The sequence below is a fragment of the Drosophila miranda genome, chromosome 2 (genome assembly GCF_003369915.1).
Source record: "Drosophila miranda strain MSH22 chromosome 2, D.miranda_PacBio2.1, whole genome shotgun sequence".
NCBI classification, from domain to species: domain Eukaryota; kingdom Metazoa; phylum Arthropoda; class Insecta; order Diptera; family Drosophilidae; genus Drosophila; species Drosophila miranda.
In genome coordinates, this window is record NC_046675.1 from 10,479,508 (window position 1) to 10,507,320 (window position 27,813).

General features: G+C 49.6%; 5 protein-coding genes and 1 long non-coding RNA gene across 10 annotated transcripts; 3 read left to right on the top strand and 3 right to left on the bottom strand.

Moving 5' to 3' along the window:
• Positions 1 to 711: 711 nt before the first annotated feature.
• LOC108154718 (mucin-5AC) lies at positions 712 to 9,760 on the top strand. 3 transcript variants are annotated; one of them, XM_017285073.2, is made up of 6 exons: positions 712 to 798; positions 1,248 to 1,406; positions 3,553 to 3,776; positions 6,795 to 7,032; positions 7,100 to 7,369; positions 7,463 to 9,760. In XM_017285073.2, the coding sequence occupies exons 2-6, from the start codon at positions 1,367 to 1,369 to the stop codon at positions 9,199 to 9,201; spliced, it is 2,511 nt and encodes an 836-aa protein (XP_017140562.1). In that variant the 5' UTR covers positions 712 to 798; positions 1,248 to 1,366; the 3' UTR covers positions 9,202 to 9,760. The 3 variants fall into 3 exon arrangements, with proteins under 3 accessions (XP_017140562.1, XP_017140564.1, XP_033244500.1); XM_017285075.2 differs by having other exon boundaries at positions 6,831 to 7,032; XM_033388609.1 differs by lacking the exons at positions 712 to 798; positions 1,248 to 1,406; positions 3,553 to 3,776 and adding an exon at positions 6,688 to 6,761 and having other exon boundaries at positions 6,831 to 7,032.
• Positions 4,310 to 6,017, bottom strand: LOC108154721. The gene is made up of 2 exons (XM_017285083.2): positions 5,895 to 6,017; positions 4,310 to 5,833 (listed from the first exon to the last, which is right to left on the bottom strand). Exons 1-2 carry the CDS (start codon positions 5,895 to 5,897, stop codon positions 4,358 to 4,360), a joined length of 1,479 nt encoding a protein of 492 aa, XP_017140572.1. The 5' UTR covers positions 5,898 to 6,017; the 3' UTR covers positions 4,310 to 4,357.
• Positions 9,761 to 9,911: 151 nt separating the features above from the next.
• Positions 9,912 to 12,879, bottom strand: LOC108154719 (ATP-binding cassette sub-family G member 5). Of its 2 annotated transcripts, XM_017285077.2 has the most exons (12): positions 12,787 to 12,878; positions 12,376 to 12,571; positions 12,180 to 12,288; positions 11,923 to 12,113; positions 11,724 to 11,868; positions 11,197 to 11,662; positions 11,021 to 11,138; positions 10,866 to 10,959; positions 10,667 to 10,805; positions 10,419 to 10,610; positions 10,168 to 10,354; positions 9,912 to 10,111 (listed from the first exon to the last, which is right to left on the bottom strand). In XM_017285077.2, the coding sequence occupies exons 2-12, from the start codon at positions 12,433 to 12,435 to the stop codon at positions 9,998 to 10,000; spliced, it is 1,815 nt and encodes a 604-aa protein (XP_017140566.1). In that variant the 5' UTR covers positions 12,436 to 12,571; positions 12,787 to 12,878; the 3' UTR covers positions 9,912 to 9,997. The 2 variants fall into 2 exon arrangements, with proteins under 2 accessions (XP_017140566.1, XP_033244502.1); XM_033388611.1 differs by having other exon boundaries at positions 12,180 to 12,571; positions 12,787 to 12,879.
• LOC108154716 (ATP-binding cassette sub-family G member 8) lies at positions 10,024 to 25,367 on the top strand. Of its 2 annotated transcripts, none has more exons than XM_017285067.2 (8): positions 10,024 to 10,113; positions 21,810 to 21,946; positions 22,194 to 22,325; positions 22,491 to 23,869; positions 23,928 to 24,397; positions 24,465 to 24,585; positions 24,658 to 24,938; positions 24,999 to 25,367. In XM_017285067.2, exons 1-8 carry the CDS (start codon positions 10,090 to 10,092, stop codon positions 25,227 to 25,229), a joined length of 2,775 nt encoding a protein of 924 aa, XP_017140556.1. In that variant the 5' UTR covers positions 10,024 to 10,089; the 3' UTR covers positions 25,230 to 25,367. The 2 variants fall into 2 exon arrangements, with proteins under 2 accessions (XP_017140556.1, XP_017140557.1); XM_017285068.2 differs by lacking the exon at positions 10,024 to 10,113 and adding an exon at positions 13,021 to 13,526.
• Positions 10,474 to 12,083, top strand: LOC117187014. Its single transcript, XR_004471821.1, has 2 exons — positions 10,474 to 10,564; positions 10,657 to 12,083. It is a non-coding gene; the product is annotated as an uncharacterized LOC117187014 (long non-coding RNA).
• On the bottom strand, positions 25,350 to 27,613 carry LOC108154720 (bifunctional purine biosynthesis protein PURH). Its single transcript, XM_017285081.2, has 5 exons — positions 27,539 to 27,613; positions 26,408 to 27,480; positions 25,919 to 26,352; positions 25,735 to 25,861; positions 25,350 to 25,669 (listed from the first exon to the last, which is right to left on the bottom strand). Exons 1-5 carry the CDS (start codon positions 27,555 to 27,557, stop codon positions 25,550 to 25,552), a joined length of 1,773 nt encoding a protein of 590 aa, XP_017140570.1. The 5' UTR covers positions 27,558 to 27,613; the 3' UTR covers positions 25,350 to 25,549.
• Positions 27,614 to 27,813: the final 200 nt, after the last annotated feature.

The following is a 27,813-nucleotide window of genomic DNA, read 5'->3' on the forward strand; positions in this document are numbered from 1 at the left end:
ACAAAATGCCGCACATTCCCCGCAGTCTGTGCCACACTTACCCATATAGACATAACCGGATTGTCGGTGGCATCGCGACTTTTGCCCCGACATGGCTGCCGCAGTCACAGCCGCAGCGGCAGCGGCAGTGGCAGCCAACAACATCCACAGCAGATGGGCCAGCAAATGACAAAGCCCCGCCATGACTATGACATAATACCCAGCGGAAGATGCAACCCAAGAGACCAGGCGCTGTGCTACGTGAACTGTACGTGTACGGGTACGGGTACGGGTGTAATTGCGGTGGGAGTGAGAGTGCGGCCAGCGCTTGCCCACAATCATGAGCTGGCCCTGCGGCCGGCTGACGTAAGTGATGATGAGTGACGACTCCTGGCAGGCGGTGTAGCGGTGCAGCGGTGCAGCTGCGTTCCAAGGGGGCAGCACTGCAGCAGGGCACAATGCAGACTAGTGTCATATGGTCACACGCTGCGTATGCGTAATCTGCGTTAAGCATACGTCTAGGGGACCAGACCACAGAAGCCGCAGAACAAACGAGCACGAAGAGCAGACCGACCGAGTCGGGTCACACGAGACGAGCACGAAGATGCTTCGCTCGGAGATCTGCGGTGCTGCCAGCGTCTCTGCCGCTGTGCCACAGCACCGCAGCACTGCGGCACCACTGTGATGGGCTCCAAGTGGTTTTTCCTTTCGCTTTCCGAAATCATTTCGCTTCGACAACGTAAACGATCCAGTCACAAATCGCGCATTGCATCGCAGCGCCCCGCTTGGCTCGCTTGGTTCGCCTGTCTCCTCCGTGCGGTTCGTACCTCTGCTGTGCCCTGTGCCCTGTTGCAAGTGGCGGCTGTGACTCTGTGCTTTTTCTGCCGTCTGCCCAGTCAAGTGAGGCAGACGCCTCACGTCCACGTCTCTCAACGTTTCGCTGCACCTTCTAAATGGCTCTTCCGTAGTTTTCGCACCTTGCGAAACACATTTTCGTACGCATTTACATACGCTTGAATCTGCGAAGCAAAAGAAGAACCATTTTATTTGGTCTTGTCGGCACCGACCACCGCTCATTTCCTACATGACGGACACTTTTTGGTGTGCGGTGTTTAGTTCGTGAAAAGCGAAGCGAAACAAGGCGAAACGAACATCTTGTGCGGCTTGTGGGATTTTGCATTTTGATTTTGCAATCCAATCCAATCAAATCCCTTTACCATACTCATGAGATCTCTCTGGTGCTGTGTCTATTCTGTCTTGTTTTGCAGTGCGATCCATGTGAAAATCGACATTAAATAGCAGCTTAAACGCTTTGGATTACCTATTGGATAACATCCTGATTTTTGACAGAATCACTCGAATTGGATTACCTAAACCATAAACCGTCATGTTGAGTGTTGATTATAAAATGTTTGCCATCATCTTGGGTGAGTACAAAACGTTAGGATTAAAACTGGGACTGGGATTATTTTCTAAGAATTTTTGGGGTAATTTATTCCACAAAATGTTCTTGAAAATCGTAGAACAACAAATATTGAAATTTTATAGATAATTCGGGGTTTCTGTCATTGATTTTCTGCATGAGCTCTGATCTAATTTGTCTAAAGGATTTAAAATGTTAATTTTCATGCCTATAGTTTACCGGCTTCGACCTGCTTTTGAATTTCATTGATGAACAAATTTCTATAAAAAATACCAGATCAGATATCGATTAGGGTAACTTTCTTTTAGGCTTTTGTTTTCTTTATCTTGGTAAACTTGTACCTTAGCTTCGGCAGTACTTCTTTGATTGTGGCAATCGACCTTCTCCATGATAATGACTCATGAACAATCGCATATTGTGCTTGGACATAAAAGATCCCATCGTATCGCAGCATTGGGCAAAAAATCGCATGATGCTCATTAGTTGGGTTGTCTTCTGAACATGTTTCATATAGAAATGATGGGCTGCTGTTATTGCTGATGCTGGTTCAAGGTCCATCGGTCGCGAAAGAAATTAATGGGATTCAATGAGTTTCATATCGATCACATTCGAAATCAAATGTAATTTGTTGGCCAGCTCCCGCAGCAGGGCGAAACGACGACAAGGCTGAGAAATGGCAATTATGGCTAAGAGTAGGTCATCTGCATAATTACCACATTGTAAATTATCTTTCAAGCCAATCGTAGCTGGAAAAGAGATAGATGATTGGAGAGTGGATTGGGACAACGCCCAAAAACGGAAGCTTGAGGGGACTCCAGCCAGACGACTCTGCGTGAGACCCACTCCACTTGACTGGGCTTTGAGCTCTGTGCGATTTGTCGGGGCAGGCACAAAATTAGAGATTCACTCTCTTCCCACAAAGCAATTGAAATCGGCATCGAACAATCTGCATTTTTAGGGGGGAAAGGAAACAAAAGAGCTGCCCTGTCCAGTCAGTCCAGTCATAGTTCACTGCCACACAATGCCCCTGCACGATTGGGTGTGGGGGGGAGGCAAGCTGAAATTGAAATTCATTTGAATTTGAATTAAATGCGAATCAGAGTCGGGTTGCTGCACAGACGACGGTCTTTCTTCTTGAATCCATCCAACTAGGCTGGATAGTTTGTTTTCTCTTTTTGTTCGGTACTTTGGGTTTTCTTTATCTTTTTTTCCTTTTTTCTGTGCATTTATGTTGTTTTTGTTTTTTTTTTTTTTTTGGCTATGGCATGATGAATGGGGCGCACTGGCAGATTATGCAACCTGCGAGTGCAATTTGTGCCCGGGCCAGACGAACCGAAGCCACCATGTCGGCTGAAGCATTTGTTCTGCAGCAGCAGCTGAAAATTGCATTTACGATTGCTTTAATTGCTCATCTTCCGCTGCTGGCTGGTGGGGTTGGCCAAGAACAGAAGCTGCCAGGCTGCCATATACCACAATAAGTAGTTGAAGGAAAAAAACTGGTCGGAGTTAGAGTCCGAGACAGACATGATACATGGGCGTCATGGCAATTAGGAAGAGTCACGGGTTTAATTAGCTTTTAATGTCCGACGCAGGTACGACAAGCACTGGATGGTATATCCATAAAAGTGATTGACTTGGCATTTTAATTGAACAACCCTCATGAGCAGAGTGGATCCGTAGATCAGTGGATACGTTTTATGGTTAATTTGACAGCTGGACTGACCCGAGTGATCATATATCGCTGTGGGAATGCGGCGTCTTGTTTGCCGTTTGACTGAAATGTTAATGATGTCTCTCGGTATCAGAAATACCAATCAATGGACCCAAAATAAATAAATAAAAAGCAGACAGGCACACGCAGAACCATGTTGGAGGTTGCTCAGCCTTGGACAGCCGGACAGCCACAAGTGCCTGCTCCGGCACACATAAATCATGAGCTCGTCTCGAGATCGCGCTGGCTTCATGTAAGCGAAAGTGATGCGAGCGTCGGCCACATGAAGGTCACTCGTCCACTGGTCAGCTTCAGCATCAGCTCGAGCACCAGCACCAGCCTCGGTGTCAGCCTAAGCACCAATTCTAGCACTACTTGAGTTTCCATTTGATGAGCGTAAGCCTAACCAGATCACGTTTTCTGTTTCTGAATCTTACAGCAACGACGGCGGCAACACTTTGGAGCAGCCTCGGACTCGGCCAGGCGCAGTTGCTCGACGAGGACGATGACTTGGCTTTCGGCAGGCCATGGCCCACGTACAGTCTGCAGAATATGCCGAAGACTCAGTTCACCTGCCACGACAAGATACTCGGCGGCTACTATGCCGATCCCGACACCCAGTGCCAGATGTTTCACGTGTGCGTGAAGCTTCCCGGAATCGGGGTAAGTGTTGTTTGCTCTTGCAAGTGCAACAGTCTGGGATTAAGGCAGCAGCAGATCCAGCTCAAAAAAGGCTATCCTATGCCACAGCGAATGGTTAATGCTCTTTGTTAATATGAGATGAGAGATATATAAATAATCTATAGCCAAATTTCATAACTGTATGACATTTAAATCCCTGAATTCGAATGCCATATTCTGTTCTAAACATTGTTCTAGACATAGATTCAAGTCCCACCCCCTCCCCACCACACAGAGTCGATAAATTGGCGGTAAAAACGAAAGACTTAGGCAACGAACTTGCAGGCGCTCGTTGAGATCTGACTCGAACCCCGCGCGCTATGCTGTCTCTGTCTCTGTGTCTGTGTCAAAGTCCCAGCTAAATGGCAAAGTTGGACAGCCAGGCATCGGCAGCAGCAGCAGGAGGAGGAGAATGTGTGATGGGGCTTCGTGACTGGCCCGAACCGGATGATACTTAGACCTGAAGAAGACTTTGCTACAGCGCAGATAAAGCGCTTGGATCGTATTGGATCGGATCGGTGACCTTTAAGTGTGGGCTTTGTGTTTGTTTCTTTATTGCATGCTTAGAGTTTTTCACTTGGCTCTTCCTTGACTACAGCTGCGGCATCTGTGGGGCAACTGCCGGCTTTTGTGCAGCCCGGAGCTCCAGTTGTTTTTTTTAAACCTGGATTTGGAGCTCGCGATCCTTCTGCTGTCTGTTTCTGCAGCTGGATCAGCTGCCGCTGTTGGGAGCTCTGCATCTCCTTGCAGTAGCTGTCGAGCATTTTGGACAGTTGCTCTTTGCGCTCTATCTCCCGCGCTTGGATGACCTGGCTCTGATCCCGCCAAAGTTGATTGAACCTCTCCGTGTATGCCTGCAGCTTCTGCTGGAAGGAGATCTTCTGTTGCAGCAGCTCCTCGTTAGCTTTGATTAGTTTCCCATTGAGTTGGCGTACCATTTCGTTCTTTTCCTGCAGCTCCTTGTGTTGTTGCTGATTCTTGATGGACAGCTGCTCGACTGTCGACTGCAGCTCCTTGAGCTCCTCGATGGTCAGCTCCGCCTCCATTCGGATTTCATGCATTTTCTGACTGGACACAGGGATATAGCAGGGCATCCCAATGTCCTGGCAAACCTGCATCGTCTGTAGGGCCGTGTCGCTACTGCTGGAATCGTTATATTCTTCGGAATCGCTCTCCAGAGCATCCATCAACTCATATAGCTGCCGTTTTTCCTCATCGCCGGTGCAGAACTCAAGGCTAAGCACCTTATCCTTCAGGAATCGATACTTCGTTTGCCCCTGTCTGTACATCGCCTTCCACATCTCGACAGACGACTCACGTCTGGCATGGCCTGATGCCGGAGTACAGGCCGGCGCCATCAGTACTGTGTTGAACACAGAAGCTTCTGTGTAGTTGATTACCACAGTGCTGTCGGCACTTGCCAGCACCTCGTGGAGCAGTCGCGTCAAGTTGATGTTGTGATATCGCATGTGTGTCTTGGGGCTGCGGGACAGGGCCTTTAAGAGCTTCAGCAAGGAGCCCATGGACGTAGAGCTGTCGACCATCTCCGGGTCCGCAGAGGCACTCTTCAGGTGAATAAACTGCAGCTTGCCGTAGACTTTTCTCGACTGATCGATGTTCGTTTGCCTCACGTTGAGGGTGAAGAGCACACGGCTCTGAGGCAGGCGCCGCATCACCCTGTCTATGTATGTGTAGACATCACCGGTGGTTGCCACAAAGTGCTGCTTGGATGGCCTGTGGTCCTGCCCCTCCATGTCACCCGTGGACTCTGGACGCTCCCCATTGATCTCAACGTGCCTGATAGATATGTTGACCTCCATGGTCAGCTCCAGAGTGTAGACATTCCTGAACAAATCGCTAAAGATCCGTGCCATCACATCATTCTCGTCAGTGCCGTAGTCCGTTGTCTCGCCGTAGTTGACGACGGTGCTGGTCCTGCCACTGAGCACCGGCTCCACCACTTCGAACACCGCCTCCTCCCAGACCTCCCTCTGCATCTGGCTGAGGGCATGCAGCTTGCGAAACAGATAGACCTTTACCTAGACAGGAATTGGCATTGTCGTTGGGGCAGTAGTTGAAGTTGAAGTTCGAGTCACTTACCATTTTTGCAAATGCGATAAGCCGCCGTGATTTTTTATATGTTTTATGTTTTGTGTTATTTTCGTGTTGGAGTGAGATTTTTATTTGAATGAACACTAGTATAGTGTTGTATAAATATGGATTTTGAACTGATTGTCAATTAGCCTACTGTTTGCACTATTGGGCCTCTAGCGGCATCGATAACCAGGCCGAGAACGTTCACTTCTCGGCATCGTCACCTGGGACCCCGGGGCCAAATGTCAAGTGGCAGTTGCAAATGCCAAAGTTTGTGGCAGGCAACCTGATATCTGGCTGGGGGATGGGGTGCACTGTGGCACTATCATCGCCTCACAAGGAAGCATCTGATTGGATGTGTGGATGATACAGTAGGTAGGCAAAAGTGGCTTCAATTTAAAAAAACATACACTGAGAGAAAAATCGTTAAATAGAAACTGGTTTGAGTAGCTAGTTTTGTGAGTTTAATAATACAGAAAGTACTACAAAAATATTTGTATATATCTCGAAATAAGGAAGTATTCTTTATTATTTATAAAGACAGCTGTATTATCGCTATCGTTCCCGAGAAGGCAACAACAAAATATACATACGAGACCGAGGTTCTTGACCGAGAATGCAAAAAAATATCTTCATTCATTGGCTTTGTTCTCGATTGCGATAGAAGATACTTATTATTTGTTTTCGCGGTGTAGTTCAGATTGTGCCAGTTCAGATTGTGGTTTGGCTGATAGCTCCAATTGTGGCTGTGGCTGTGGCTGTTATTGCTGTTGTTGTTGCTGCTGCTGCCTTGGTCTTGGCTCTAATGCTTTGGCTGAAATTGAATCCATTTATAACATTGAATTTTGCATGTTGCTCTGTGGTTATCTTGTGGTGCTGTTTTTGATGATTTCGCTGTGTGTGCAGCTCCTACATCGAAGAGCTAATCCGTTTGTCCAACAGGTGCAGGACTATCGGTTCCTCTGCCCCAACACGACGGCCTTTGACCAGGAACTGCAGATCTGCGCCAATTGGGCGGACGTGGACTGTGACAAGGCCACCTCCTTCTACGACAACAACAATCTGAACGATCTGTACCGCGACGGCGATAGCAAGGGCGCCAACGAGGAGGAGGCCACGTTCCATCTGCAGCGGGCCGAAACAGGTAAGACACTCTAGGGTTTATCCAGCAATTAAGTTTAATTTCATCGCGGGGCCACGCGTAATTGCAGGCGATGTCCGTCGATCTAAGGAGAACAGCCGCGGCGGTGAGCAGAAGTCACGCCCGCGACATAATTATGCCAGCTCCAGCTCCAGCTCCAGCTCCAGCTCCAGCTCGAGTCCCAATTTGGAGATCACGCAACCCACCAAGCGACCCATTTCCAGCTATTACACGCCGACAACATCGAGCAGCACCTCGACCACAAGCACCACAACGACATCCACGACGGAGCGCAGCTATTACAACAACAATTACGGCAACAACAACGACGACTCAAAGCGTAAGCCAGCAACAACAATACGAAACAATGGAATCTTCAAAATTATTACTCAAATTAATCACGCTCTTGTCTCTATTCCACTCCACTCCGCAGAAGACTTTGATGATATCTTCAAGGGTTCCCATAGCTCGCACTTCTTCTCGAACCGCCAGGGCGGGCGTGAGTACGATGAGGAATCGTCGGCGGGAGTGCGCTCCAAGCCCAACGACTTTAGCGATTACAATCGCAAGACCACGGAGGCGTCCAGCAAGTCGCGAGTCACGCCCACTCGAGGACAGCGCCCTACAAGTAGCACAACCCCAAGCACCGCAGCTCCAAGCACCACCAAATCGGTGAAAAAGATCACTCTGCATGCCTCATTCAACACGGACTTCCTGGACTATACGCCACAAGCCAGGTCCACGACCACGCCAAGACCCAGCAGCAGCATCACCAGTCGCTTCAGCTTCGGCGCGAACGACTACCAGACCCAGGAGCGCATCCAGCCAACCACCTATAATCCGAACAGCGGCGCCTATCGCTTCAAGAGCACGCCCTCGCCCAAGTACACGGAGCAGCCATCGAGCTCCACAAAGTTGACGGGCAAGAATGTCCAGGACTTCGACAAGGAGACCACCAAAAGGAACAAGCCCACGGTAGCGGCACGCAAACAAAAGCTGGGACCCCAGGAATCAAACTACATAAACCATAACGAGTTCGTCGACATCCCCAAGAGCAAGGTGCAGCAGCCGCAACCCTTCCAGGCCACGCAGAACAAGCTGGAGCCGCACTATCAGCGCCCCAAGCCTCAACAGCTGTCCCGAGTGGGCACCCAGGAGCCGGCGCCTTTCAAGGCATCCGCCAGTTCGGGGCCCAGTGCAAAGCCACGTTCATTTACCAGCCGCGGCAGCATCACCTACAAGGCCACCACCCAACGGTATGCGGATGATGAGCTGCACTTCCCCTCCACGGCGGCCAGTACGTCGGCATCCGCTGCCGTGAAGAAGGTAACGCATGCGGCCAAGGACTCATTCACACCGACCACTTTCAAGCCCACAACATACAAGAAGCTCTATGAGCAGAATTTCCATCAGGCACAGCAGACACAGCGTCCCAGTCAGAGTACGACGAAGAAGGCATCGACGGTGGCTGGAGCTCTGCCTACCACTGCCAATCCGTACTACAATGTGGATGAGGATGACGGTCAGTACCATCCGGAGCTGTATGAGAACGACTTCCCACGCAATCGCTTCAAGTTCCTGCGTACCCGATCCTCCAGCTCCACGAGCACTACCACGCCAAGTGCTCCGCCGTCTAGCCGGCAGCCGCATGGCTTCAGCCACAACTTCCAGCAGGCACACAGCCATCTGAAGAGTCAGCAGCAGTCCGCCTATCAGAAGGAGCGGGAGTCGGACCTCAGTGACGAGGATGAGCTCTTCAAGACGGCCCAATCGCTGAACTTTGGCGCTGCCAGCATCAACAAGCTGCGGGCCGACATCTACAAGGCGGAGAAGACGTCGCAGCAGTACAACTCTCAGTACAGTCCGCAGATAACGCCATCTAGTCCGAAGACAACCGCCCAGACCACCAGCAGGCCGACGACTTACAGCAGCAGCAGCACCACCCAACTGACCAGCACCACTACCACCAGCACCACCAGGCGACCAACTCCAAGCACAACGAAGACGACCACAACCAGCACGACAAGTGCCCCTGTGGAGGCGAAGAAGTCGGCCAGGAGCAAAAAGGAGAAGCAGCTGGACAAGAAGGATAGGCCAGCCGGCAAGCGGCAGCGGCCACCGTATGCGGATGAGGACACCAGCTACGACTATGCCTACTACGACACGGACTGAGCTACATCCGCTCGCTGGTCTGGCCTCTAGCCCAGCACCCAGCACTCGAACTAACTACTTACACAACTGTACCTTTAAATCCATTTTGCACTGCCTTGACCATTAACTACTATTCATAGCGTAAACGATCCAGCATCCATATCCATCCATTTCTTCAGCGTCATTTTTCTAGCAGCAGCTACATAGGTGCCACAGTACTTTAAAGATCATCCCAGCTCTAGCTCCGTTCCGCCTGCACTCGCTCGCATTATCTTTCATATGCATATCGAATAATGACCTGCTTAGCACCCATTAACACTCGCGTACATTCATTCAATCAGATTTCAGATGCGTTCTAATGAATTTCCATGCGTGTATCTAGTTATTTAAATAAAAAAGTATATGTTTAGTCGTTAGACAATTGTTAAAATGAAGCAAATCGGGAGCGAAAATTGTATCGAAGAGTGGCTGATTTTGTACTTGTTGTGTAATATTCAATGAATTCACTACAAAATTGTATTAACTTTAAGGTTTCTTGTAAATAAAATGATATGTAATTCATAAAACTCGAATATCTTTCGATTAACTTAGTTGGGCGCCAAAATTATTTGATCGCGATATGTCGTTGGCGATTCTTTTTAAATAGTGGTATCGACTACTACCATCGTTAATATCGATACACTTTTGACTATCGATACTGAAAAGTATCGATGTAGTTCGCGCCTTTGCTGTTTATGTTTATGTTTTTAGTTTTATTGAAAAATACACTTAAAATAAATAAAGTTAGTTATGTTGTGCAGTGTGGACGATCGCCAGATCAGTCCTTAAACTTTTGTCGCACACAGCGCGGCATGGGGAACAAATACACGAGCATGTTAAACGCAGCCAGGCCCACAGCAAACGCACAAGATGCAGCCACATCAATGGTTTCCTGTAAGTACTTAGGATTTATAAATGCTGCTCAATATTAGATTATGTATAACTTACATCTGGATGTGGCAAGCCCAGACGCTCGTGCATAAAGTCCGTTGGCTTGGGGCAAATTACGGAAGCAGTGGGCGTACAATTCAACTTTCGCGTTTGGAAGGCGATGCTGTGCAGCAGGGAAGATGCGTAGCGCGTATGTGTGCCCTTGGTGTTGTCCTGCAGCCAGGGCTGTAACCCCTTGAAGGATCTTTAAAGATAACATCGAAACTATAATGTATGGCGATTTGGTCGTGTGTCATTGTGCTACCCACCGCACTGTACCACTAGCCAGGGCAATGCTGATGACCAGCGCATAGGTCACCGCGATGGCTGCATTGAAGGGAACCTTGACCACCAGGAGAAAGGCAATTGTGAGCTGTTCGGCGAGCACAAAACTGGACCAAAGTGCCACAAAAAGGTAGGCAAATACTATGCCGTTGTTGTACTTCAAATCCAGCAGCAATCTACGGTTAAGAAGACATTTAATTTGGAACTTGTTTCATGTTTTAGCGGGACCTACGGATACACCACACAGCTGGCTATGACCGCGGATACAGCAGAGAATGGAATGGATACGGCATTGTACGCAATAAGGAGAGTGGTGCCGGAGTACAGGCCCTCCGGGGTGTCTTGTGAGAGCTTCTTTCGCCAAACTGGAACTACAAGAGTCAACAAAGAACCTTAAGCGCGAATCTTAAAGGATGAAACCAAAAACCTACATAGAGATATGGTGGTCAGAATCCCGCAGCCATAGGACAATCCCAATATGTTCAGAATCATGCCATTTCTGGTGAAGAAGCCATGGGCATCGTCCTAGAAAATTCATATGTTGAGTTTATAGACAAACGAGCGGAAAATGTAGCTGTTTACTTACCCCCACATTTGTATAGAAAGCCCAAAGAATGCTCAAGGCTATGGGAAGCAGCAGCAGTCGGAGGAAAAGCGTCTTCATGCCAACCAGACCGCAGGAGAAGGTGGATGCCAGCAGTTTCCTTAGAAAAGAAATAGCAAGTTACCATCTAAATGCATGTTCTACGATTGCGAACTTACAAGTACAGCATAACCCAGACTTTAAGCTCTCCCGGTTTTCCGTAGGCCAGTGGAACCTTGCCGGATCCCATGTTATTCAATGGCGCATCAGAGATAGGAGTTTCTCTGGAGAATCGTTCCACAAGCGCCTCGATTTGCTGGCTGGACTCCAAGAACCGATCACGGCTGCGACGATCCACAGTGGACAGGCAGAGATAATACATGAGGGGATTCTCCAGCTGGGGGCAGGGAAAACCAATGCCATGGAAGTACTCCAGCATGGCGCGAGTGCCACCAGAGTAGACAACACCGCCCAGGCACAGAAACAGAGCACGATCCAAGAATGGGAACACATCGGAGCGTGGCTTCTCTAGCGAAAGTAAAATCCCACATCCAGTTTTCTTGGCCGTGTTGGATAGAATGGATATCAGCAGATAGGCGCTCAGGGGATCGAGTCCATGCGTAGGCTCATCCAGCAATAGCATTACTATGAGAGAAACACAATCGGTTATGTACATTCCGTTGCAATCAAGGGTGGATGGACTCACCTGGATCTCTGACCAGTTGTATGCCAATAGCCAGGCGTCTCGCCTCACTGATGTTCAGATACTCCACACGCTTGTGGGCCACCTGCGATAGGGCCAAATCAGCCAGTACTTGTCGCACCTTGGAACTCTTTAGATAGCCACTCAACTGCATCGTATACCATAATTATTTGATGTCTATATGGCAATGATAAACACTCACAATCGTTGGCGTGTAGTGGAGGGTCTGGGCCACCGTCAGGCCGGGCACAAAGGTGCAGGATTGTGTCACATAGCCGCATCGCTGCTGGAACAAGGCCTTGGACAACGGCGATCCATTCAGCAGCACCTGACCGCGAGTGGCTCCATCGGCACGCCTTGAAATGACATCCAACAAGGCCCTCTTTCCACTGCCTGAAATCAAGTGAATTACAAAACGTTAATTGGGTTAACTTTTCGCTGATCTGATCGTTTAGTTACCCTTAGAGCCCAGTATGGCCATCACTTCGCCACTGTGGACGGTGAGGTTGACGCCTTTGAGCACCAGGGCCGAATTGCCGGCTCCATTGAAGCAGCCGCCGCCATCCACCTGTTGGGAGAACCAAAACAAAAGACTCTCATTGGAAGTGGAAGAAGTGGATGTGTTTCGGGGTGGATTGCATTCCAGTGCACTTGCCTCGGTGGTGTGGAATATGTTGTGCGCTTCCAGTACGTAGTCGCTTCCAATCATTTTCATAGCCACTTCAGCAACAACAAGAACGGTTTGTTTGTTTCTTGTTCTCCTGCTCTATGCCTCACACGCTGTCCGTAGTTCAAGAGCGGCTCAAAAACAAATGTTACAAAAGTGGTAGGTGGCTGTGCTCTCACTGGAACTAACAGGGTAAGAGAGAGAGAGAGAGAGGCAGAGAGCGGAAGCTACCATAAGTATTCTGAAATCACTTTCATAAAAAAACCACTTGGAACTAGCATCAGCAGTAAAAATTTAACAACCTATTAATTATTGTATTAATATTCTTTGATTTTATATCATAATATATATATATATTTTTTACAAGAAAAAAAATCACTTGTTTAGAATACCGCTAACCTCCGCGGATACGTCCAAACCAACTGAGCGCGATCTTCCAACTGAAACTGTGGCTAGTGGCCCGAACCGATCGGAGCTAGCCCAAAGCCCGTCATTCCAATTGGCAGGCTGGAAAGAGAGCCACTCCGTTCTCACTGGAAGTACACACTCTCCGACTGAATCGCTTCCAACAGCTAGCAGCCAGAGCCAGAGACCAAGCGGGCTAAGATGGCGTCCGGAGGCCAAGTTCAGTTCAGTTCGATTCCAACCGAGCAGCGAGAGAGTTGCCTCTGCAGAGTCGCGGTTCGGTGCGATCCGATCACATTTGCTGCCTGCGCACGGCGCTTGAAAACTAAATTCAGAATTCCAAGCAGAGAAAAAAAAAATTATCAAAAAAAAGTGGTGTTTCGCGGATGGAAATCTAATTGAAATGTTGTTGGCGTAACCAGAAAACAAAACCCAATGAAATACAATAAGTGCAAAATTCCAAATGGCTATGTGGAAGTGCATGCAAATGTTGGCTTATGACAAATAAAATTGCCAATACAACAAAAATTAGTATAAAAAAAACAACAAGTGGTTCCATCAGAAACGCCAAATAAGATACAAGTGACGCGAGAGTGCGTGTGTGATTGTGCATCAGTGTGAGTGTGGTGTGTGTGCCTGTATCTATGTGGAACATGCAGACACTGAGGTAACTGCTGCCAACAGAACTGCCAACATTGTAACCAGAAAGGAGCTGAGCCCCCCACAAGAGAAATGTAAGTGTTGCAGATACAAACGAAGCGAACAGCAAGGGACAATACGTAGTAGATCTACAAATGTATCTCTGGGTGGACAACTAATTGGAGTTTGTACAACTGGTATTTACTGTTAATTGTATTAAACAACGCCAAGACCAACACTTGCCACCTCTCAAAGATACACACATTCTCTGCAAAACCCGCTCAGACACAAAGATAGCTCTTCTAAGGTTCGAGGCGAGTACGAGTATCCACCACCACTGTTCCAGGCCCCAGCCAAGGCGTTGACGGGCCAGCGCTCCACGTTGGCTGCGGCTGCTCTCTCGGTCGTCACCATCGCAGGTCAAAGATCCCACAAGCGGGTTTTGTCTAGCAAACGCTTCGGCACTGCTGTGCTGTTCTGCTGGCTTCTATCTTTCCACTGCTTCCACCTTATTGCTCGCTCTCTTGCCCACTCTCTTTCGCTGTGGGGCCCTCCAGAACCAGAACCCAAGTGGCGGCCCAAGCCCCCCATTTAGAGCCAAAGCCAAAGCCAAAGCCAGAGCCATGGCCAAGTGCCCAACTGTTGTGTGCGAGCTTGTGTGTCTTGTCTGTTTGGTTTGGTTCTGTTCTTTTCTTTTCTGTTCGGTTCTGCGAGTGTGTATCTTTCAGATACAAGTTTCAGTTTGTTTGTTTGTTTGGCCGGCTGCCTTTGCTTAGCCAGTGCTCGGTGCTCGATGCTCGATGCGCGATGCTCAATGCTCGGTGGCTCAGTGCTCTCTGGGGATCATTTTTTGTTTGCTCCCGGCACCGTCTTGGCATTTCCTCTTTGCTATACCTGAAAACGGCCATAAACGCCACTGCCATTATTTGTTTGGCACCACCTGAAGATAGTTTTATATGAAGCTATAAAGATATGTAAGGTATATAAGCGTAACTGCTATATATACAGCTTCTACCGCGGCACATACATATGTATACAGAATCAGCGAGCGGCTGTCCTAAGCAACTTTCACATTCATTTTGCAATTTTCGATGCAGCTGCCAATCTTTGCCTCACAATCACTTTCAAAATTTTCGCCGTGAAACTTGATTTCTCGGCCCATTCGGATGAGCTGCGCTGATCCCCAATCAGCAGCCCCCAGAACTCTTTTTTTTTTTAACACCATTCTCAGGGCCCGGCCGTAAATCATTGTCTCCGTGGGCTCTGCGGCCCTTCCCAATGCAGATTCTTGGCATCCACTAGGCTTCCATTTCCAAATTACTCGCACCTAATTACCCCGTCATGTCTTGGACGTGGACGTGGACGGAGCGTACCGTACCGTTAGATTGCTGAGCCATGGCCAAGTCCATTGAAAAAGGTTTCTTTTGGGGGGCCGATGGCCCCCTCCGAAAACTGATTTCTTGTTCTTGTGCGCCGCTGGGCTACTGGGCTGCTGGGCCGCTGACTTGTTGTTTTGTTTTTCTTGATTTTTCCCTATTGTGGCTGTGGTTCTGGCGTAAATTAGTTAACAGTATTATTATAGCTGTTAACGGAGCCCTGATGATGATTTGTGGCTGCTGTTTACGTCCCCCTCCACAAAAAAATTAGAAAAAAAACCAAACCAAAACAGGAAAAAAAAACCCAAAGAACAAAGCCAAAAAAGTGCTTAGAAGCGACAATACTGACAATAACCTGGTATCTTGGAGCGATCGTAATTCAATTTCGAACAATTTCAGCTCCAATTCCAATGAAAATCGAAAGACTTAAGACAGCAACTCGGGGGTCTAGACAAAGAGTCCAAGAGCCAAGGCGCGGCCGCCAAGACAACGGCAGACAACGGCGGCGGCTTAAACTCGAATTGATTGTCAGTTATGGCTTTGTGGGGAGTTTGGCAGCTACTCGCAGTCTCAGTCTCAGTCCCAGCGTGGGGTGGATGTGGGGTTTGGAGGGGCTATCTTTGGCTGGTCTTTGTCTTTGTCTTGGGGTCTAGGCAAGTTTTTGGTTCAATAAAGGTGGGGCTGCATCTTGCTGGCCAAAACTTGTTCTTGTTCTGGGTACCCCGATTTTCAGTTCCCAGCTCCCAGTCGTAGTCGCAGTTGCTGTCCCTCAATTGAACCTTAGTATGTGATCTGAGGTGATGTGATGGAATGGGATGTGTGGATGCTAGCTGGTTTATTCCGAGACGAATGAATCATTGCATTTAATGATCAACGGCTCTGACTAGCTCTCACTCGGATGAAGTCAGCGGCAGTCCAATGGCATGGATGAAGACCTGCTTGCTGGCCAAAGGGAAAACTTAACGAGTATGAAATTTAAATTCGAAATTCCCCAGATGCACATAAAAGCTGCGACCATGAAAATCGTATGCATTGATAGATACGCCACACAGGGCCAGATAGCAAGTTAATTTACTTTTTATTATAATTAAATTAACACACGAGACGCGGCAGAAGCAGAAGCAGAACAGCTGCATAATTAGGCGAAGAAAGTACATCTCTGCCTCGTGACTTTTGCGGCCATAAAAAGAAAAGAGAACTTAATTTCACTTGGCAGTTCACACAGACATGGCCACAACACTGACATAGAATCATGGATAGAATGAAGGATGGATTCAGAGATGTGAAGCGAAGCTCGAACGTGAGCCGAATAATTCGGACTTCGAATCCATGTCACTCAACAGAAAGAGACCCAGAGACCAGGTCGTGGGCTCTGTCTTCGTCTACATCTCAGGGGACATACATGGTTGTGTTTGTGGGTGTGTGTGTGTGTGTGTGCTGGGGGAATTTGGCCAAATACTCGTTCCCTCGTACATTTGTTTGTCGCATTTTTATGCATGCAATGGCAACGCAGGGAACGGCACAGGGACTGCTGCTGTCTTTCTTTCCATTTTGTTTGTCATGGAATTTATGTCAATTAGCCAGAGCGTGTGTGGGCAAAAGGGGAGTGCCGCTGGCATGCAAATTTTACCCACAATTGTTGGCCACTTTCACAAGTCGTCTGTTGTGTTGCAACACAGGAAAGTGTTTCCCCTTTGTCTTGGGCTGCTGCTGTTGCTCGGCGTTAATTGCCTGTAAAGATGCTCAAAACTGAGGCAGAGTTTTGTATACCATTTTTGGCAATTAATAAAACTGACCTTGCTTCAATTTTCTAACCGCACAAGCGAAAATGGAAAACCGAAAACCGAAAAACTGAAAAGCCAGAGCTGAAAGCCTTGCCGTGCCGAGCCGCATGATGAAAATCAACACCGCAATGAGACCCACCGCAGTGGATACGTCGTGGGGGCTATGCAGCCATGACGAATATTCGTTGACGGCGGCTGACATTAGCGTTTTTTTCGCTCTTTTGGGGTCACAGTCAGCCACGGAGCGACGACGTCAGCAGAGTGGCGGAATTCTTGTGCTCGCATTTCTGCCAGCTTGTTGGTTAACTCATTTCTGGTTATGGCCCCGTGCCCCGGAACCCGGCTATTGCTCAATTTAATGACAATTTGTGTGCCAAATCCATTTGTACGCGAGCAACGATTTGGGTCAGCTCAAATACGGTTCGGAAACGCATTACAGGAGAGCGCCTATGATTAATGACTATTTCTCAGCCACAACAGATCATCAGACTCCTTCCACCTGCTGTCCTGAGCGCCTGCTCGCATTTCCCCCAGAAATATCTTTCACTCATAATCAATTTACTCGGCCCCAAAACTTTCACAAATTACGAGTATGTGTCTCCGTTCGGCTGCCATTCAAGATTCAAGATTCCCTCTCTTTGTGGCCGTCACTCTGACGAACTGAATGTCGTTTATCTGGCAGACACTTCATAAGCCCGAGCATGTGTATGAGTGTGATCTGTGTATCTGTATCTATCGGCAATTTGCATACTCGTCCAGAAAGAAATACAGGCAAAGAAACGTGCTAAAAATCAAGCAAAAACCCGAACAAAAATCTCCGAAAAACTCGAGTGTTCAATTAACACACACACAAAACATCTCGAATGCCGCGCATCGAGAGGGCCGGAGGGGTGTTTTATCAGAAAAAATTTCGTTTCGTCGGTGGAACAAGTTCAACAAACGCTGGAATGTTGGCCACAAGCGGGCAATCATTTAGTCTGTTAATTACCCCTGGCTTTGGCATTAGTCAGAGCTCCGGTATGCACTGGGAGGCTGGGAGGTATTCAGATCTCGTTGCCGCCCATCGGCATATTTGTGGAAAGTCCTGAAAAAGGGTATAACAGATGCATGGCTTCAGGATAACCCGTTTGGACATAAAATATTGAATAAATTAAATTGGAATGAGCTCTCTCTGGCTAATAATAACCATTCAGTCAGTCGGTACTCGTACTCCCTACAATTTTAATGGGTGTGTTTTTTTTATTATGCCATTTATCTTTGAGGTTTCTGATCAAGAATCTTAAACATTTGATGGAATGACTCAATGGGGCATTACAAATACCTCTTAGTGGGAGCTTGAGAGTATGCCTCGATGCGATGTGAATGTCGTTTCCTTTGTGCAAATGAATTGCAAATTACAAAACTGCAGTTTTGCAGCCGACCCACTTTTGAGACACAGCCTCCGCTCCAGTCGCGAAATATTTTGCTGGCATTTATCATACGCCCCATGCGCCACAGCCACAAATTATGCCACAAGAGTTTCACTTTCTCACTAGGCAAAGCCCGTGCCTCTTTCTCTTTCTCTTGGACAGTCTGTCAGTGGCAATCAAAGGCCAGATTTTGATTTGGGAGCCTGTCGGCTCGTTGTCGCTGACCTACCTGTTGCAGCGAGGAACAAGTTTGGGGTCTGGGGCAGGCAGACAGTGAAATGAAAACTTGGCCCCTTGCCTGGAGCTGGAGACATGATACCGGGTACCGGGTACCGGGTCAGGCTGGGCAAGGGAAACAGCTCATTTGTTAACCCAGTTTAATTGGCTTTTGCGTGGGAATGGAAATCTTTGCAAGATTCGGCATCTTTGAGGGCATCTGAGGCGCAGCGCAGGTCATTTGGGGGGCAGCTGTCTGCCTCTCGTTTGTAATCCAATCAAGCGGACGCAAACGCACACCACTTGCGGCCAGCCAAGTGCCACACAAACGACCAGCGACCAGCAGAGAGAGAGCAACAAATTGTTATGGCCGGGGACCACTTGGGCGCGCTCCATTAAATCATAAAATGTGTGCGCCGGCGATCAGTGACCGAAAAACCAAGTCGACAATGTCTTCTTGGTCGTCGCGATCGTTGATGCTCGTGTCTAACTGCAGTTTTGCATCAATGGCCATGTGTATGGCTCTGACTCTGACTCTGGCCAAGACTAGGTCTCTGGCCAGACAGACGGAGAGACACGCAACGGTTCTCTCGGAGTTGTCAACCGACAACCACTTCTCTCGGACAAGTACACTCGTACTCGTATCTGTGTCTTCTTCAAAATGCAGGACAGGCAACGGGAATGCAGCATGACAGCAACGGGTCTCTGCAACATGTAACACTCTCCTCCACTGGGCTCCAGCCGGCTGGCCCGGCCAGTTGTCAATGCCAATTGACCTAATCGTTGTGGCTAAGCTGTTGCCAATAACCGTTTGGTCAATTACTTAGCGCATTGTGATTTATTCACACCAGCTTGACTCCGTTGACAGGCGAATATCCGCTGCACGGCAATGGAGTCGGAGTCCCAATGGAATCATGCAACAACAACTGACCCACATTGGCCAGGCCGCCGCATTGCCACATTGGCACATTGCTTATGGCCGAGAAATAATCAAGTCTATGATATAATTCTGGCCCGGCTGCAACTGCAACTGTAACTCTCAGTTGGTTTCCTCGACTGCAGCGGAACTGCTTCTCTTGGAGGCTGGCATTTTTGGGCTGCACAGCTGCAGCTCGCTTTTCATGCTGGTGGCATGCAACCAGCAGAGCCAGTTTATAGACTACAATCAGAAACAGATAGCAACGCAACGGAAGGCCACCCAATAGCTGGACAAAACAGTAACTGAGAACAGATTTAAGCCATCGAAAATATGTCCGACAACTGCTTTTATGTATCTTTAACTGAAACGTGCTCAAGCGGCAAAGCTCACCTCCGCTGATCATCATATATTAATCACTACGAATTAATTAATCTTCACCAACAACCACCATCAATCAGTGGCACTTCCTACCCGAACTGAAAGACCATCAGTTTTTGATAATTTGATGTCTTTAGTTTGAAACTAAAAGTCTTTTTTGATGAATTCACTTTCCTTTCCATCCATCCATCCATCCATTGCTACCTGGCAATAGTGGCGTAGCTTTTTTTTGTGGGCTTCACGCACTTGTGCGAACAATGGAGCCATAGATACGCGTACATTGAGTTACTTTGATATCTGTTTTGGAGTCGGCAGAGCATCATGATCGCATAAATCAATGCCGCCTGTCCCAGTCACAGTCGTAGCCGTATCATTGCCCCCAATACCATTCATTCATTACATGCATTACACACAAAGCGACTCTTTAGATGCCGCAGATCTGTATTTCTTTGTGCCCCCATAGTCTGCCCACTTAAGATACATACACTTATGTATCTGCAGCAGTATCTGCAGCAGTTTTTGTATCTGTAGCTGTGTGGCATGGATGGCTTGTCTTGGGTTGTCAGTTCCAGGCTCTCGCGGGTATTAAAAACCTTTTGCTTGGCCGCTGGCGACGGCTCGCCAGCCACAACTTCCACTTTCACTCCGTTGTACTTGGCCAAGTGCAAGCAAAACGTTAAGACCAACAAAAACCCCCAGCAAATATTGTAATTGTGGAGGAAAACGATACAACAATAATAAACAAACAGAAACAAACAAACAAACAAAAATCAACTAAAATGCGTTGAACTGGCAATAAGCGAGTAGAAAAATCCGTTTATGCGATTATGCCACAAACGATTTTAATTAAAACGAATTTAACACGCAATTAAAAGCGTTTATACCCAGGCAACAATCTTTAATAAGCAATCATATCCAGCTGAAAGTTTAACTGGGGGAAAGGTATGCTGTAATCAAGGCGCCAAACTTTTCTCCGGCACCGCCTTTCCAGCGCACAGCTTCACTTTCAGATGCCTACTAGCATCTGTGGTAATTACTACCTGGTGGAGAGTACCTGAGAGTACGACTGAAAAGTGGCAAACATCTGTCTGGTCTGCGGCGGGTGCCGTTCACTTTCGCCAGGCAGCGTCATCGGCATCTCCGAGCCTCGTAGAACACTTGACTACGTAATCAGTGGGGTTGTGTGGTGTGTGTGGCTGCCACACTTCCACCCAAACGGAAATCCACACGCCTCGGTGCACTGCACCAATCCACAAACCAGACAGACACGGCCGGAGTCTGGGGCAGGTGCACTTGGAGTGCATTAGTTTGTTTGGCGTTTGTTTGAATTGCATAATGCGCCACATTTGGGCGCCTCTGCGGCTCATTTGCATGCCAGTTTTTCTTCTGTTTTTTCTGTTTTTTTGGCAATTAAAAACACAGCGACCGTGTCGAAATCAGCAGCAAAGCAACCGCTTTGTTCTCTCTTGCCTCTCAGGCCAAAGAAATAAGCTTCAACCGCTGAAAGACGAACACCCGATTAGGTTTCATTGTCTTTACGAGGGTTCTTTACGAGCACTTGTCGAGCAAGTAACCAATCCAGTGGTGACCGTGCACTTACCAAACAGATGAAGCTAATGAGAGTGCGTTTTGAGCCAACAAATCTTAAGGAAAGATACTCGGTAAAGAGGTGCATTCGTGCCGTATCCTATGCTGTAATCTACCTCAGTAGATCATTTAATAGTACCGAATGGTAATTCAAAAATGTGGAAACCACAATCATTACCTTTGCTTTGTGGCAACGGAAGGGAAAAGCCCACAAATGGCAGTTGAAACTCGAACTGAGTGGGCATCAGAAACATCCACATTCCAAATCTATCCGCTCTCTAGCTGTTATAGACGCCAAGATCCAAATAGACACATGATATAGTTCAAGGGTGAAACTCACTTCTGGCATAATAAATGTAGGAATATTCTTTGAAAATCTGAAGATACAATCAGGCAGTATATCTGCAAGGGTCCGTGCAGCCGAGAATCGGGCACAATTTCCGCTTTATGAATTGACAATGGCTGTGACTCTGACTCTGAATGAGACTCCAATTCCGATTCAAACAGAGAATGCTGCCTGCTGCGTGTGGGGATATGTGAGCACCGGCATTGTCATTAGGCTAATTCCCGCCAATTATGAGTAATAGCAGCAGCAGCAGCAGAGACGGTAGCGAGTATTCTTGACCCAGTTTGACTCGGAATTAGCTTACGTTTTTGGCTCGAGCTCTTGAACTGACTCTCTGACCCGAAATATTCGTTCTACTTGCAGACCATCATGGAGCTAAGCAACTTTTCGAACAGCAAGAAGATGTCACGCGAGGAGCGTCGCTACTCCGTGCCACATGGACCCAATACACCGCTGCCGCCAGCGGCATCCGAAGATCTGCATGCCTGGTCCATCTACAGGTGAGTGTGTGGGAAGCCCCTGGGTGCAGTCTCCACTGCTCAATGGAGCGTCAGAGGCGGCTGCACCTGTCGGACACTTTTGACGCTTGATTTAACCGCAACGGAAGGCGGAAGTTCAAAATGCCATAAATAGCTAATTGAACAGCCACTGCAGTGACCAAGCCCCCCAATCATGTCCAGCTGACCGCAACAGCCGCAGCAGCAGCAGCCACCTAATGCAACTCCCTTTTATTCTCCATTCTCTCAGGCAAAATCTGAACTCTGACTTCACCGATTCAGCGCTGGGATCGTCAGACAAATCACCGCTGCCATATGGAAATTTCCAGCTACGCGATACCACAGTTCAATCAATCTTGAATCATCCGCGCTACGGTCCCAAGTAAGTGAAGAGTCACATATTGTTTAAGATCACCAATTATTATCATCCATTCCACCGTTCCATCATCTATTAGTCGGTAAATACTTTTAAAAGATGAGCTCAGGATTGGGGTATTTGATTGACCGGAGATATTCCAAGCAATTAATCCGAATCCCCCCATTGCAGGTCTCCTTTGGGCTCCAATATGTACACATATTTGAAGTTTGGACTGCCGCGCGTCTTTCCACCGAATGCCGGATCACAGCGTTCGCATCGCCCGGGTCCGGGTCCAGGACCAGGACCGGGTGGCTCCAGTGCTTTGGGAGGCGTAAGGGGCCGCGTGAATCGTGGCTTTAGGGACAGTTCGGGCGCACCGGCGGGCGCCGGATCCAGCGGCTACGACAGCAGCGACAACGAGACGACGCGGAGTCGGGTTCCACCGAATCTACGGAAGTACCGCAGCGAGTCCGACTTCCGTGCCATTGGCGGCATGCCGCACTCGCGTCCCGAGTCGAGGGCCCATGGCGGAGGCGTCCCTGCGGCTGCACTGCGTCAGGCCAATAGCAGGGCCAGCATAGCAGTGGGCCAGCACCATCACCACCAACAGCAGCACCAGCAGATGCATCAACAGCACCAGCAGCAGCAGTACATGACGAATGGCAAGCACTACGGCCATCGCTCTCACAGCGAGGCGGATCTGCTGGGGGCCCAGGGCGGGATGGGCGTAGACGGAGGTCTGGGCCTCGGTCTGGGGTATGACTACAACGAGTCACGGATCTACGCCAGCTCACGGCATCCGCAGCAGTACGTCCATAGCCGTAAGCAGTCGGGCATGGGCCTGATCTATCCCAACATCCAGGTGCATTGCCTCGACGTGAATCCCTGCCTGCGCGGCGTCTCGATGCAGGCAAAGGCCGGCGATCTGTTTGCCATTATGGCCACATCGCAGCGCGAGGGCAGCGCCCTGGCCGAGTGTCTGGCCGGACTGAGCGAGCGCCTGGGCGGAGAGATACTGATCAACGGGCAGCAGGTGAATCGACACGGACTGCGGGAACTGTGCAGCTATGTGCCGGCTTTGGAGGTGTCCTCCCTCGATCCTCGCATGAGTGTCCAGTGTACGCTGAATTTCCATGCGGCGCTGCGGGGTCCCATCGATCGCAGCGATATAAAGGAGCGCATGGATGTGCTCATTGAGGATCTGGGCCTAAACACGGTGCGCGCCTCGAATGTCTCCTCGCTGACGCACTCGGAGAAGCAGCGCCTGAGCGTGGCATGCCAGCTGCTGGCGCAGTCCTCGCTGCTGATTCTCGACCAGGTCACCAGCAATATGGACATCTTTGACACGTTCTTTCTGGTGGAGTATCTGCGGCAGTGGTGCAGCGGCGGACGAATTGTTATCATGACTCTGCAGCCGCCCACCTTCGAGATACTTTCCATGTGCTCTGGAGTCCTGCTGCTATCCGGCGGTCGCACAGTCTTCTCGGGCAGTCGTGCCGACCTGCCACGACACATGGGCGAACTCGGCTATCCTTGTCCGCCGTTCAAGAACCCAGCCGACTACTACTGTAAGTGGGATGCCGTTGCTATCAATCTCGTTCAGGCTTCAACCTTCTGTCTTTTCAGTGGATTTGGTCACCCTGGATGACCTGTCAGCGGCAGCAATGCTCGAGTCCTCTGCACGCATCGAATCCTTGGCCAATGCCTGGGATCAGATCAACTCGGAGCCCCCGCTGGCCGCCCCACCCGCCTCACTGCCCAACTTTACCATGAAGGCGGGCTTCTTTGGGCAGATGAAGGCGTTGATCAAGCGCTTTGCGGGCTACAAGCAGCCGGGCTCGCTGCTCACGTGGATCAGCAAGCTGATTGCCGCCGCCGTGCTGTCGCTCTGCATCGGCTGCATCTTCTGGGACGTGCCTGCCTCGGATCCACAGCTGACCTACAACGATCGCTTTGGCTACCACCATTGCGTCATGGTGCTGGTCTACTGGCCGCTGGTCATGCTGACCATTCGGGACACACAGGAGGATCGACGGCATGCGGAGCGAGACATTCGACTGGGCTTGTACTCCCGCAGTCTCTACATCGTTGTGCAGGTGAATATCTATAATGACTATACTGTGGAAGAAAGAGCACTAATAGAGCTTTCTCTTGGTCGAACAGAGTCTACTGGGACTGTTTCCCAGCCTGTGCATCTGGCTGGCATATCTTCTGCCGGCACACAGCATGGCCGGGCTCTACACCTATTCGAACAGCAGCGATACAGGGATCTACTTGTACATGGGTAAGATATTTGGCTCTGCCCTGAACCTGGCATTCGCTCTGCTGAACAAACCCTTTGCTTTTGCTTTTACAGGCTACATGCTGCTCTACTTGACCCTCGTCCAGACCCTGGCCCTGTTCTGTGCGCATTTGTTCCCGTGCAAGGTCTCGGCAAGCATTGTCAACGGTCTAATCAGCCTCGCACTGGCATCGGTGGGTGGCTATCTAGTGCATCCGCAGAATCTGGCCAAGTTCTGGTCCTGGCTGCAGTTGGTATCCCCGGAGCGTTGGCTGCTGCCCGTCCTGGTGCAGGACGAGTACAGTGCCGAGACGCTGGCCAATTCGGCTGGACTGCAGCTGTGCCGAAACAAACAGGTGGGTCTCTCCCATTAAAAAAGATTACAATACCTAAAGGGGTGGTGTTTCTTATCACAGGTCCAGCACCAGGAGATTATTGTGCAGCAGCCCTGCCCGCCGCCCAACGGCACCCAAGTGCTAGTCGACTTTGAACTGCTGCCACAGCAGCATGTGCTCGATCCCACGCTCACCTACGACCAGACCACCTCCGTGGCCCTGGTCCTGGGCTCTGTGCTCATTTTTTGCTTCACCTTCATCGTCTTTTTGTGCAATTGTCGAAGCGCCTGTCGCAAGCAACGCAGCCGGTAGGCCGCCCCTAGACTTGCAGCTGGTCATGGATTTGGATTTGTATCTGGATACGATTGGCTTCGAACTGTACATTCAATAGCAACTAATTCTTGAAATAAATAGTGTTTAGTCGAGGCAGCGTTCGTTTAACTAACTAAAGGTTAATCTATTTTTATTGTGCATGGAATGTGGGAAAGAGGCAGTCAGGGTTGGGTCTGTATATTCGACAGAGTTGAGGATAGTATTTCTTATAGAACTACAAATGCGAAAAATACCCGAATATTACAGTCTGAAACTGGTATTTGTAGATCTAGGCTTGTTTTTGGGTGGATTCACTGTCCTTAATGATGGAACAGACGCAGATTGGTGTGGGCCATGATGATGCCATGCTCATCGCAGGCGGCAATGACGCCAGCATCATTGGTGGAGCCCGCAGGACTGGCAATGTACGATACACCGCTCTGTAGAAACATAATACAATTGTGTTAAAGTAGAGTATACCAACGCCAACAGCTTTCCAGCTTACCAGGCTAGCGCGATCGATGTTGTCGCGGAAGGGGAAGAATGCATCGGATCCCAAGGCCACGCCGCTGAGCTGTTTCAGCCATTCCACTTTCTGCTCCGTTGTCAACTGCTTGGGCGCCTTGTCAAACCTGTAGATTAAGAGAGTTTAGCGATCGAGTACCTTTCTTTCAGAATTCTTCACTTACATGCTCTCGAACTGGGTCAAGGGCATGTCCTTGCCGACAGTGCCATTCACGTAGTTGTCGATGGCATTCGAAATCTCAGCGCGCTTTACGCCAGCCTTGAACTTCATGCCGGCCACACTGGGATGCTGACGCAACCACCAGTTGTCGGCCTTCTCGCCGGCCAGCCGAGTGCAGTGGATTCTTGACTGCTGGCCGGCTCCGATGCCGATGACCTGTCCATCGCGAGCATAGCAAACGGAGTTGCTCTGCGTGTACTTCAGGGCAATGGTGGCCACAATGAGGTCTCGCACAGCCGCTTCTGGCAATGGACTGAGCTTGCTTACGACCTTCGAGAAGAGCGTGGCATCGATGACGGCATCGTTGCGCTTCTGCTCCAGCGTGAGGCCAAAGATGGTTTTGCGCTCCACGGCGGTTGGCTCGTAACTGGGATCCATCTAAAATCAGTTTTGGAATTAGATAACAGTTCATTTCACATTCATTTTTACCCACCTGTAGAATGCAGTAGCTGCCATTCTTCTTCTTCTTGAGGATTTCCAGAGCGGCCGGCTCATATCCGGCAGCAATGATGCCATCAGATACCTCGCGGGATATGATTTTGGCAGTGACCACATCGCAGACATCGGACAAGGCCACAAAGTCGCCGAACGAACTCATACGATCCGCTCCACGTGCCCTGGCATAGGCCGTAGCCAGGGGAGTCAGCTGCTCATACAGGTCGTCCACCATGCAGAGCTTGGCCTGGGCCGGACTAAGGGCCACACCCACAGCGGCACCGGCGGGCGACACATGCTTGAAGCTAGTGGCCGCCGGCAGCTTAAGTGCCTGCTTCAGCTCCTTCACCAGCTGCCAGCCGTTGAGGGCGTCGCAGAGGTTAATGAACCCAGGCGAGGCATTGAGAACGCGCAGTGGCAACTGCGCCAGCTGGGTGTACAGCTGTGCCGGCTTCTGGTGCGGATTCATGCCGTAGCGCAGCTGCAGCTGGGACACACCCGATCCGTATTGCTTCCTGAAATAGTCCGAAATGGCATCGTCATAGCTGGCCGTGTGCGTGAAAGCCTTGAGGGCAAGAGACTGGCGGGTCTCCAGAGTGGTATCGCCCTTGACGCTGATCTCGGCTAGAACCCGGTCGTAATCCACGGCCTCGCAGACCACGGTTACGCGCTGATGGTTCTTGGCCGCCGCACGCAGCAGCGTGACTCCGCCGATGTCGATGTTCTCCACAGCATCGGCCAGCGTAACATCTGGTTTGGCAATGGTGCTGGCAAAAGGATACAGATTGCACACCACCAGCTGCACCAGACCGTAGCCCTGCTTGGACATGTCAGCGAGATCGCTGTCGGTGGTGCGCGACAAGATGCCAGCATGGACAGCAGGATGCAGAGTCTTCACCCGTCCGCCGAGCATCTCGGGTGCCCCAGTGATGTCCGACACATCCTTTACCTTGAGGCCGGCACCTCGCAGAGCTGTGGCCGTGCCTCCACTGGCCACCAGATCGAAGCCCAGGCTCACTAGTTTCTTGCCCAAGTCAACCAGACCCGTCTTGTCCGAAACGCTAAGAAGAGCTAGGGATAAAAATGTGTAAAAGGGGGGACACTCACATAGAACATTCGAGAGACTCACCAATCTTGCTGGAGCTCATGGTTCTGAATGTAGTTTTCAAGGCGTTGCTACGTCCGATCCCCTAGGCGACTGAAATGCAAATGAAAGACGAAGCGAGATCAGTTGGAGACGTAGGCTGGGTTTGGGATTGCACAAACATGTTTTCGCTTTTTCGCCTAGGCAACGACCTCCGCTGTGGGCTGCGGTTTGTCGTTGATACCAATAGCAGCCCCCCCAGCTACAGCTGCAGGCTGTGGGGTTATCAAATTCGCATCCAAACCGCTTGCATCAGCAGA